The sequence below is a fragment of the Strix uralensis genome, chromosome 10 (genome assembly GCF_047716275.1).
Source record: "Strix uralensis isolate ZFMK-TIS-50842 chromosome 10, bStrUra1, whole genome shotgun sequence".
In the NCBI taxonomy this organism is placed as follows: domain Eukaryota; kingdom Metazoa; phylum Chordata; class Aves; order Strigiformes; family Strigidae; genus Strix; species Strix uralensis.
This window is the reverse complement of record NC_133981.1, coordinates 15,674,519-15,687,358: the sequence shown is the minus strand read 5'-3', so window position 1 is coordinate 15,687,358 and position 12,840 is coordinate 15,674,519. Positions and strand designations below refer to the sequence as shown.

At 37.9% G+C, this 12,840-nt stretch overlaps 1 protein-coding gene across 7 annotated transcripts in view; it reads right to left on the bottom strand.

Annotated features, from left to right (window-relative positions):
• ERC2 (ELKS/RAB6-interacting/CAST family member 2) overlaps positions 1-12,840 on the bottom strand; it is a 529,850-nt gene that overhangs the window by 264,490 nt on the left and 252,520 nt on the right. For all 7 annotated transcript variants that reach the window (XM_074879349.1, XM_074879348.1, XM_074879351.1 and 4 more), the window contains one exon: positions 7,802-7,937. In XM_074879349.1, coding sequence (XP_074735450.1) covers positions 7,802-7,937 — 136 coding nt within the window. The remainder of the gene's footprint in view (positions 1-7,801; positions 7,938-12,840) is intronic.

Here is a 12,840-nt window from a genome sequence, read left to right as displayed (position 1 = left end):
AGCTGAAAATTATATGCTGAAGCACAGAATGAAAAATAAAGAAACAAATCCAAGTTTAAGGCTTTACGCTGACTAGCTGTGAAATCTCTTGGGACCTATTTTTAGTAAGATATCACAGATATTCACATGGCAAGAATCAAACAGCAGTAATATTAACTACCCAGTTTTTCTCTCTCTTTTGATGGGACTTTCTCTTGATCATGTTTTATTCACTACTTAAGACTAAATTTCCAGCTGGTATGGAACTATTGAAAAATGAGAATTCTTGCCTTGCCTCACTATGTCCAGTGACAAACCAAGGCTGACATGCTGGACTCTGTTTAAAAAGCAAGATATTTACACCTGGAAAATGTACATGTGTACACAATCTGTTTCACAGTACTTCAGGCTTAGAGCATTGATCAAGCTGCCCATATGTGATATTTGAAATCAATGAGAACTACACATTGTCTTGCTCAAAAACAATTTAAGTCTCTTTTCAGTACGTGGATTTCATAGAATCATAGAATCATCTAGGTTGGAAAAGACCTTGAGTCATCTAGTCCAACCATTAATCTAACACTGATCATTCTCAACTACACCGTATCCCTATGCACTATGTCAACCCAACTCTTAAACACCTCCAGGGATGAGGACTCCATCACTGCCCTGCCCTGAACAGCCCATTCCAATGCCCAACAACCCCTTCTGTAAAGAAATACTTCCTGATATCCAGTCTAAACCTTCCCTGGCACAACTTGAGGCCATTACCTCTTGTCCTATCGCTTGTTACTTGGTTAAAGAGACTCACCCCCAGCTCTCTGTACCCTCCTTTCAGGTAGTTGCAGAGGGCAATGAGGTCTCCCCTCAGCCTCCTCTTCTCCAGACTAAACAACCCCAGTTCCCTCAGCTGCTCCTTGTACGACATGTGCTCCAGACCCTTCACCAGCTTCGTTGCCCTTCTTTGGACATGCTCAAGTCATTCAATGTCCTTTTTGTAGTGAGGGGCCCGAAACTGAACACAGGAATCGAGGTGCAGCCTCACCAGTGCCGAGTACAGGGGTAAGATCCCTTCCCTGTCCCTGCTGGCCACGCTATTTCTGATACAAGCTAGGATGTCATTGGCCTTCTTGGCCACCTGGGCACACTGCTGGCTCATGTTCAGCTGGCTGTCAATCAACACCCCCAGGTCCCTCTCTGACTGGCAGCTCTCCAGCCACTCCTCCCCAAGCCTGTAGTGCTGCTGGGGGTTGTTGTGGCCAAAGTGCAGCACCCGGCATTTGGCCTTGTTGAAACTCCTACAGTTGGCCTTAGCCCATCGCTCCAGCCTGTCCAGGTCTTTCTGCAGAGCCTCCCTACCCTCGAGCAGATCAACACTCCCACCCAACTTGGTGTCATCTGCAAACTTACTGAGGGTGCACTCGATCCCCTCATCTAGATCATCAATAAAGATGTTAAACAGGAGTGGCCCCAAAACCGAGCCCTGGGGGACACCACTCGTGACTGGCCGCCAACTGGATTTAACTCCATTCACCCCAAATCTTTGGGCCCAGCCATCCAGCCAGTATTTTACCCAACAAAGCGTATGCCTATCCAAGCCACGAGCAGTCAGTTTCACCAGGAGAATGCTGTGGGAGGCCTTACTAAAGTCAAGGTAAACAACATCCACAGCCTTTCCCTCATCCAATAAGCAGGTCACCCTGTCGTAGAAGGAGATCAGGTTTGTCAAGCAGGAGCTGCCTTTCATAAACCCATGCTGACTGGGCCTGATCATCTGGTTGTCCTGCATGTGTTGTGTGATGGTACTCAGCATGAGCTGCTCCATCAGCTTCCCAGGCACCGACATTAAGCAGACAGGCCTGTAATTTCCCAGATCATCCTTCCAACCCTTCTTATATATGGGCGTCACATTGGCTGATTTCCAATCTCCCCGGATAGCCAGGACTGCTGGTAAATGATGGAAAGCCGCTTGGCGAGCACCCCAGCCAGCTCCTTCAGCACCCTCGGGTGTATCCCATCCGGTCCCATAGACTTGTGTGTGTCTGTGTGATGCAGCAGGTCACTGACTGTCTCCTGGATTGCAGGGGGGTCGTTCTCCCAGTGTCTGTCTTCTGGCTGAGGAGGCTGGATTCCCTCAGTACAACTAGTCTTGTTATTAAAGACTGAGGCAAAGAAGACATTAAGCACCTCAGCCTTTTCCTCATCACTTGTAACCATGCTTCCTCCTGCGTCTAGCAGGGGATGGAGGCTCTCCCTGGTCTTTTCCATGGAGGAGTGTTTCTGGACTTAGTACAGATATGATTCCATAAGATTCGATTCACTTACTAAATAGATACTTCACATTTATGAAAAGTATGATCAGAAAAAAAGTGTACATTTAGTTTCTTTTGAGGCTATATAATGAGACATATGGGAATATGATTATGTGCACATTCTTACTGTTTACTTTAGAGAAAGGACTTTGTTGTTGTTGTTATTACAGCAGGTTTGAAAATCAGAATCAAAACCACACCCACTCAAATTCTCAATGTTATGCAAATGCTTTCTTTCCCAATTCTACTGAGGTAACAGTGTTACTGGAACAAACACGTTCCATACAAGAATCCAGAAAAACACATCTCAGGAAATAAACATCTCGCATCTATAACATTGCAAGATCCTTCAAAGAGACTTTATGACATGAACTTTATGACATGATACCTGTATATTTCTTAGCTTAGCATTTCTCAAAAAGGCGATCTTTTTAAGACAGACCAAAAAAAGAGAGAAAAATGAAGGCATGTTAGATACACCATTCTCAAAAAATTCCATGATAAAGTGTTCAAGGGCCAGCTCTCCTGCTGTGATGCTTTATGTAATATATGACCATCGTGTCTGGCAAGATTTGCACAGGTCTGCCCTTGATTTGTGAAAGGAAAAAGGAGAAAACCTCACAACTATTCCTCATTCCCAAGAATTAATCTGAAGTCTGGCTCCCTGATGTTTCCAATTTTACAGTGATCCAAATAACCCCCCAAAACCACACCTGAAGCATCACTCACAATTATAGCTGATAGCTGAGGGAGACCAAAGTGAATTCCCTCCTCAGGCATCCCAGGGCACCCTCCATCACAGCACTGGCCCTGGAGTGCTGTGAGATGGGGCCATCAGAGACTCAAACTTGACCTGCAAGCACTGATGCTAGGATATGAACCAGGCTTTTATCTGAAAAGATAGTGAAAAGTCTCACTAATATACATGATGCTACAAGCCTCAGAAACTATTACACACTACTGAAGCTTCAAAGAAACTACAGACTCCTGAACTACTTCAAACCTATCAGAAAGCAAGTGGACAGCTGAATGGATAGAGCTTCAGCCCCTACTTGAGCTGCACAAAATGGATGGCTCTTCAACAGATTGCTTCAGTTTGCCCTGAATGACTCCCTGAAAGGTCTGTGGACAATTATACTAGCTTGCTTATTACATCTTTTCCAGTACTTCTGCAAAAGGGATTGAGACTTGGCTGGAGTAAATGTAATTTGACTAGTCTAATTGCTCTTCAGTTCTCAGCTGAGCTTATCACAGCTAGCCAACAGCCAGCTTATCACAGCTAGCCAAAAAATACAATCATAACATCTGGCCAGAGAAGTTTAGGATATACATTACCCTAACAGCTCCATACATCATTCACAAATATAACAAGTACACAATAGACACAAGCACTATGTGTTATAAATGCCTATAAACAGAATGTGTTTCTATTAAACATAATAGAAGATATTATAAACAGTAACAAGAAAAGGTGGTCAGATCCCTATGGTTTACTAGGATTCAGTATTTATTGAAATACCAATTAATGTTATTTTTAATTAGCAGATGCACAGTACTCCCAGAAACTTGTTTTTCAAACCATATCATATATCTCACATCATGTGTCTCCCTACAAATCCTGCCTCACTTAAATCCTTAGATCACTTCTGTTACATTTTATTAACTCTATATATTATTTATAAACCAAAATTTAATATCAAGAATGATCAAGTATTCTACTCTGTCAGATTATTTATTTAGTCAACTCTAATATCCCAATTTGAATTCTGTATATGTTCACATCACTAGAAGAACTTCAGTTTATATTTTGCTTCCTGGTGAAAGTATTGTACCCTTGGGTTGGTAGGAAATAAAATAAATTTAGCTATTACATACTGCATTACATGTATCCTTTTGAACACATGCCTAAATAAGTTCAGATCTAAAACACTCACAAATGTAGCTGCATAGTCAGACCTGCAGAAAGCTGGTGTGTTCCATCCCTGCACCCAGGCATTTGTGGCTAAATATTACAAAAGTAAACATGTATTTTGTGCCAAATACATGAAATAGTTTTATGTGACCAGGTACAAAAGTGTCAAATCAAAATCATTCTGAAATAAGAAGCCATACACACCAATCAACATCATAACTGCATCCACCATAACTTGATCAAATTTTTTAAAAGGAAAAACTTGCATTTTAAGGAATATTTGCTCTTTAAACCACTCTGTGGAGGAGGAGGGTTTTTTAAAAAAAAAAACTTATGACAAAAATTTCCTTTGTCTACCAAGGCTAAGTGACTATAGCTTTAGTGTTCGTTTAGTTTTTTAACCAGTCAAAAACATTCTCATTAGATTTCGTATAAGAACAAGACTTGATGCTCTCACCTAATGTTGTAACTACCTTACACATATAAACCAAATAAACCATATCAGTGAAAAACTTTAAATCAAAATACTCTCCTCTCAGCAGAATAAATGCACATCAGAGTCATGTTACCTCCACTACTTAATGTCAAACTATTTGCTTTAGTTGTAAGAATCACTGTGGCATTTACGTACAACAACTAAAACCTCTCCAAATCTTGTGATGATAGGGAAACCTCAAATTCCCCATGTGTGAGGCAGGAACATGTTTCCTTTAGATGCAGAAGTATATCAGAAGCTTTACTGGAACAATGAATTTTGTGATTCATTTTTGAAGGCAAACCCTAAGGAACTTCCACAGAGTAAGAATTCCTTTACCTCACAAGAACAAGAAAAAAAAAAAAGCCCCAGATACTACCACTACCTCATCTTCCTTAATCTTATGAAAGAAGCAATCATACAAGGACACGTTATCAAGCCCATTTTGGGAAGGGTCACTTGAAGCAGTGAAATGGTATCTGTCTCCTGTACCTGCCAGACCAGAGCAACTCTGTATCTTAATTTGCCGGGGAAGGAAAAAGCTGCCAGACGTTCATCAAGTTTGACTGCTTTTGTGCATCCCTCACCATTCACTTTGTTTCCTTAGGGATTTACTTGAACACATCAGAGTGCTGTAGAGTCAAACTTCTATTTACAACTGCACATCTCCAGGTATTTTAAGGCTCAATCTGTAAAGTCAAACAAGCCATTTGCCTTCAGGTGGATTTGCCTCTGTGATCCATGCAGTGACAGCCACTCTAATTCACTAAAGAAGCAAACTGCAATGAAAGAACACATCCAGCCCTGCGTGAACACAACGGTCAACATTAAGAAAAGCATTGGAAGACACAGGCCAAGGAAATGAGGAAACATTTTAGACACAGGAAATTTAACAACTCATATGGCAGCAAACTGATGAGAGGAGAAGATTGCCTGTTTTGCTTCTGCCAGAGAAGGCAGGATTAGCTGTACCAGCATGCCAGCAGCACTGACAACCAATACTCACTTACTCCTGTTCTTGCAGCTACTGAAGGAAGAATTGGGGAATGCAAAGCACCTACTGACAGGCAGAAGCAGTTGGGATCCCCTCTTTTTCACTTTCCCAGAAGCTCAGCAAGTGTAGGATGGGCCACAACACATACACGCATACATTACTGAAAGTATTATATTGAAGTACACAATATCAACATTTTAAGGCATAGTAACAGAGAAATAACAGTTCTTAGTCAACTGGTTTTCATAAACTGTTCTTAGTGTGTAAATGCTTTATAGCAAGTGAATGGCACAGAAGAGCTATACACCAGACAAGGTTTTTCCTTTCTAAATTCAGGCTATTCAGCCATGCTGCTTCCATTTGATAGACCCATTCTCATCACATGACTTGAAAGCTCCAAGCATAGCAGTCACATCAAAGACCATAGGAATGACTTCTATTCTCTAGTGATCACATCACTCTGAAAGATTTCCAAGATAATACTGAAAAAATAAAGCTCTAATATATTCTTTTTACTGAACCACATTAATTACAAGCTGCTCAACACTGAAATTTATACCAAGTATTTAAAATATTTGACCAAATATTTCACAAGGTTTTATTACTATATCTGTACAGTAGAATGCATGGTGATGCAATCAGTGTGTAGTGACCAAGGTTTTAAAGTAGACATAACACTACACAGATGCATAAATAATGTATCCTGTTCCTGAACTCGATTCTGATATAGTTTCACCAACACAAGCCTGAAGAGAGGTGTGGTGTTAATTTCTCCATTTTGCATACAGAAACACATGAGAAATACAGTACCATCTGAAGCATGTGAGGGTCAAATTCCACCTACTGGAAATTTTCCAGAAACCCACTATATTAGCCAGAGCAAAGCAAAATTCGTATTTTGCACTGTAAATTAGACTTGCCTATAAACACCGGGTATGGAGACATTGATGTTGTGACAGAAATCAGTACTTCACAGTTTTTCATGGTCAGATCTCAGAATAATTTTTAAGTCAAACATCAGACTTGCTTTGTGGCCTTTAATACAAATTCCCTAGTATATAATGTATCATTTACACCAGATCAGCTAGTTATCATTCAAATCTCAATGCCCAAACTCAATAACTTACAAACTGTAGAAACTCTCCTAGAATAGGGTTCAAAGTCTATCTCAAATAAAAAAGAAATATAGGAGAACCTTTTCTTTCCAACGGTAAGAAAAACGTTTCTGGTGTAGTAACTGTACAGTAATGTTTATAAGAGATCTCTCAAATGAGACAGCTATAGCTGTCTCCAGTACTTCTCTATGCTACATCTAAGTATATAAGATAAAATGATCTTTGGTGAAGATTCTAAATTCATCATTACCCTGTTAGATAATCTATCCTTACCCTTTTAAGCCACTACATATGCATGTACAGAGAGATAATAAGATCAAATCACACTCAATGATCTGAGTATGCAACCAGATGATGATACAGAATTTCACTCCCAGACAGTGGATTTTAATGTGAAGAGCTACATCTAAAAACATAGAACAGGAAGGGGTTCGTGGGTCTCAAATGTTGTTGCATTCAATCTCCACGCTGGAAAATATGGCAGAATGTCTGTTATACAATTGAATGCTCTTAAAAAACTAAATTGTATTTTACAGAGCTAATGACACCATTATGTAAATGCGCCAGTAAAAAAAAAAAAAAATTAAAAAAAAAATCACAGCACGCTACTATTTGATATTCAAACATGCTGAACATTCATAACCACACTATATAACCTCACTATGGCTTGTGGATATAATGCTGTGAATAGCACAGAAATAGAATCCAGAGAGGATAATTATCCTTCTATTTTCTGACTCTCCTCAAAACAAGCTATAATGACTTACTTGCTTTTAAATAAGTAAAATACAGTCCTTGTGAGGAGAGGGCTTCAAATTCTATTGCTTTTTCCTCACCCTAAATAGTAAATATTTCATGGATGCAACTGAAGTCAGTAGTGGCCTCTGGCAGGAAAGGAGAGAGCCATCAGCCCTTTCTGGGAAGAGATTCATTTTACATCCTGGAAGACACACAGTGAAATAAAAGTGTCCTTTCTTTGATGGTTTTTAAAACACAATTGAAAAATAAACTCACTTGTAAATGTTGAGAGTTGTCAGTCATATTGTCCTCTCGCCTACGAACTTCTTCCAACAACTGTGCATTCTTCTTTTTCTCCATTTGCTGATTGTGCTTCAGATTAGCAACCTTCTTGTTTTGGTCCTTCATATGTCTAAGAATTGTACACACATATGCATTAGTGTTAATGACTACAATCACTTCTTTTTCTCTATAAATTAACTTGTGACTATGACACAGGACATTGATTCTCCAACAGATACAAGTATTCCAAGTACCAGATGTAAACAATAAAACTTCATCTTGTTTTCAAGATGGCATATCAAAACAGCTTTAATACCATCAGATTATACAACATTAAAGAAATTGGGCCTACAACATTTTTTCTTTTTTATCATTTGCTCACAAATACTCATACATGTTCTAAGCACTATGCAGAAAAATTGTTGTTGTAACAGAGGGAGATTATCCAACAATCTTTACACACTCACTGAGTTCAAGAACAATTCTAATAGGTGCCTTAAGTAGCATTAATTTAAAAGGAAGCCAAAGGTGAAGGTGATGACTAATGTATGCTGTGAAATTCTATTTTTGAAAACCTGGAGTATAAATACAATGTTTCTAGGAATTAAAGTGTGATGGGGTAGAAGGTCAGGCCATAAATATGCCATGAAGAATAAAGGATAGCTTTGTACATAACACAAACATTACATTTCTATCTTTTTTAATAATGAGACTTCTTTCTTCAAAAGATTATCAACAAATAGATTTATGAGTAACTTCTAATGAAAATTAGACAACCTTTACCATCGTTATATATTTTCTTCTGTTAAGACTGTACTCAAGTAAAAAAAAAAAAATTAATTGTTTCAGTGTTTAATTATCTTTTGCTGTGGATCTTATTCATGACGTTACCAGAAGCTGTCCCGATTCTGATGCTTAGCATACATCCTTTTAAGAAAGAAACAAGCTAATTTTGCCTGGCAGGCACTGAAAAAATATCCTTGCAGTAATGGTTTCTACCTGCTTGGATTCTTAGATATTATTTTCCCGACTTTCTCTGACTTTGAGGAATTCACTCCCTTTTATCTATATAAAAATAAAGTCATGTGCAAATTCCTAATGAGATCTACTCACTAATCCTACTATGGCAAATGAAGAGAATATTATTCAATGCCCAAAGGATCACTGAAAATGTCTCTGTCGCTTCACCATTAGAACTTTCAGTGAGAAGTTACAGCATACATTTCTTGCACTGGTTTTATTATGCTAAAGAAACTGGGTCATTTTCTATTTACTTCTATGACTGGTTTCTCTGTCCTACCATTGGGTTTTTTTTCACTGCTATTTATACTAAAAAATTAACAATAAAACTCTACTCAATAAATGTTGCCATGGTATTAAAAATTCTTAGGAAGACACTTCATATACAAGTTTGTAGGTACAGTACATAACAGAAAAGCTAATGTTATTACTGAAAAAAGTATCTTCGACTTGTCTAGAAAAATAAAAGTGGTCACAACTAATACAAATAAAAATCTTTGCTTTTTAAAGCCCACAGATATTTTTTTTAAAAAGACAAGTATGAATTCCTCTATTTGAAAAACAGATTTACCCTACAGTTCTGTTCGAGTTTGCATCAGCCCATTAATGCACAAAAAAACAGATTAGCCTAACTGATCATCTGTTTATAGCATTTGTCTTTTGTACTCATTTTTTAATGTTAGAAATCAAATTTGTGAGGACTGTACGTACAGTAAAGCTAAAAGAATCCTCGACAAGACATTGATACCAGAAAATAGACCAGTTTCAGAAAAAAAACTAAAACAATCCTTTTTAAATTTATTTATTTTTAGTATAATCATTTCTATATTACACAAAACAATGACTGGAAGACGAACAGCTGAGCTTCTCCAGGTTGAACCAGCTCCAGTCAGGAGTTAGCATTTTGCAATGCTAGAGACTTTGAGACCTTAGTCTGTATCTTCCTCAAATATTCTCAAATATTTTTTATGATACCAAGATATAATTCTAATAAACTATACACCTAAAGTTCTCTCCCCTTTAGACATACCTTTAACAAAATGACAAGACTCCTAAGAAACAACACCTTTCTCCCAGCTCAGAGAGACTATCAGTACAGCCCTATAGCCGTCTCCTGACATCACATTTAAATCCCCAAATTAAGTTGACTTGAGAACAAAAAATACACTACATGATGATCAGAAAAAAACTGCCTACATGGACCTACCACAATAGGCCTGGGACTACAGCATAAATCACCTGCCTTTTAAGAAAGCTTAATTTTCTGAAAAACATAACACTCTGCCATGGCTGACCAATAATAAGCAAGCAACATGACAGTGCTAAAAATAGCAGGGATATTTCTGTCAAAGTTACACTGACACATTAATAAATAAACAACCAGAAATTGCATGTCCCAGTTTAAAGTTGTTTCTAGGGCTTAAAAAAGATAATGGGTTTAGCTATTGAGTTGTCTATTTTACTAAATTTCCACAAGAATTTTAGAGTGATGCCCTTTGTCTTTCTAAATCAAGTATTCAAATATATGTTAGATGCTCGGTGCAACTCTAAATAAAATGAGTTCTCTTTCACGGGTCCATGTCGCATAATTGTAAGCATAGACCCAAACACCATAAAAACAAAATGAATATTAGAAAAAAATTACTTTCACAACTTCACATTGAAATGTGGTATTTGACAGAAATTTTGGTGGTATAATATGACTTTGTGCTGTTAAAATATAAAATGCTTTTTAATTCTAATGCTGAGTAAATGATAAATTCATTTATTTAATCTCTGTAAAAAGTTCAATTTTATGCCAATGCTAACTGCTTCTTTCATCATCCTTCCCCTGCACAACTTCCCATTTCAGTTTGTCTAATGCCACACTGAAAAGTAGAATATGGTAAAGCTCCAAAGGAAAACATCTGGTGCCTGTGATATGCAAAATCTTGAAGAGAAGGAAATAAAAGAAAGCTGTGTCGCAGCCTCGCTTTCTTCCACAACTGACTACATGCCTATGAAAATGAAAAGAAAATGCTACAGTTAAAAAGCCTAGCTAGTAGTTTTCTTTTAGCCTTGCATTAAAGGTACAGTAGGAGTTCAATAGAAGAAAGAAATACAAGACCACATTCCCCACCAATTTTAATTTTTTTTTTTAACAACAAATACATCAAATATAATCCTTGATCTAGTATATTTTTTGAGTATGCTTGCTCTGGTATTTTTTCACATGGCTCTGTTTCTAAAATGTTTTTGAATAAAACAGAAGATTAGGATAAGTGAAAATTACACACAAGAAATAGAAAAATATTTGGGAACAGTACACAATCAGCACAAAATATCATATGCCATTACCATGTAGAATATAAAATGTCCACATAGTTTACTAGTAGTTATGCTGATATGCATAGTTGAATCTACATTATTCTTTATCATAAGGAATTAGTTTCATATGTTCTGCTACACTGTTTCAATTTAAAGCTATAAGACCACAAAATTCATTAGACAGAATAAAATAAATAAAACATTACTGTTTAAGATATATGTCTTCAAAATCTGAAATATATGCTGCAGGGGTCTGGGCAGCAGAACTGATCTTACCATCACACGTTAATCATATTCTGGTACTAAAATATATGCAAAAGTATTCTTTGTTTGACAGTCCAACTGTTCCAAAGCAGTAAGATGAAATCCACAGCTTTCTGATTTTCCATATTGTTATAGTCCATTTTGAAGTTGGGTATCTATTATCTTATAATGAGCAAAAATCTTTATCCACTAAACTAGGCATTACAGTCATCTCAGACTGGTAATTCTAGAATACTATGCTGTGTTAGCAATTTTACAAACTTAACGTAACTGGAAAGCCAGTCTTCAAACTAGTTCTAAAGCACCCAAGCCCAGAGCACACTGAAGTGTGCCAACATCACCTTTGGCTTGAAGAAATAATGTTCTGAGCTCATACTACTTAAGAAGGAAAAAAGCAGTCTAAAAAGCAGTACAGATGACTAACACTTTACTTAGATGCTTAATCTTGGCCAAACATTAACATGGCTGATTAACGACACTTTTTCAGATAACAAATTTAAATTTCTGTTTGTGTTCCTATGGTTATAACCAGTCAGCAATTGTTATAAAACATCTAGCAGCTTCATCTATGGACAAAAGTAGAATTCAGAGTGAAGCTAAGCTGTCTCCAAATGGAGCTAGAATGTAAGCACATCTTGAATAGTTTGTTGAATAGTTTGTTTTTTTAAAAAAAAAAAAAAAAAAAAAAAAAGAAAAGAAACAAGTTCTGTTCTATTCCATAGTTACAAACTGAAGGACTTCATGGGCATCTTCCAACTCATTTGATCATTTAATATAGAGGAGGAGTATCCAGCAAGATGGAAAAGGGGCCCAAGAAAGCTCATTAATATTGAAGGATCATCTCCTCCACGCTCAGGAGCGATGCATCCCGATAAAGAGGAAGTCAGGCAAAAACACCAGAAGGCCTGCATGGATGAACAAGGAGATCCTGGCCAAACTCAAACATAAAAAGGAAACCTACAGAGGGTGGAAGCAAGGATAGCTAGCCTGGGAAGAATACAAAGAAATTGTCTAAGCAGTCAGGGATCAGGTTAGGAAAGCCAAAGCCCTGCTGGAATTAAATCTAGCCAGGGATGTCAAGGGCAACAAGAAAAGCTTCTGTAGGTACGCCACTGATAAAAGGAAGACTAGGGAAAATGTGGGCCCTCTGTGGAAGGAAACAGGAGACCTTGTTACCTGGGACATGAAGAATGCTGAGGTACTGAATGACTTTTTTGCCTCAGTCTTCACCAGCAAGTGCTCCAGCCACACCACTGAAGTCGCAGAAGGTAAAGGTGGGGACTCAGAGAATGAAGAACTGTCCACTGTAGGAGAAGATCAGCTTCGAGACCATGCAAGGAACCTGAAGGTGCACAAGTCCATGGGACCTGACAAGATGCATCTAGGGGTCCTGAGGGAACTGGCAGATGAAGTGGCTTGGCCACTATCCATGATATTCGAGA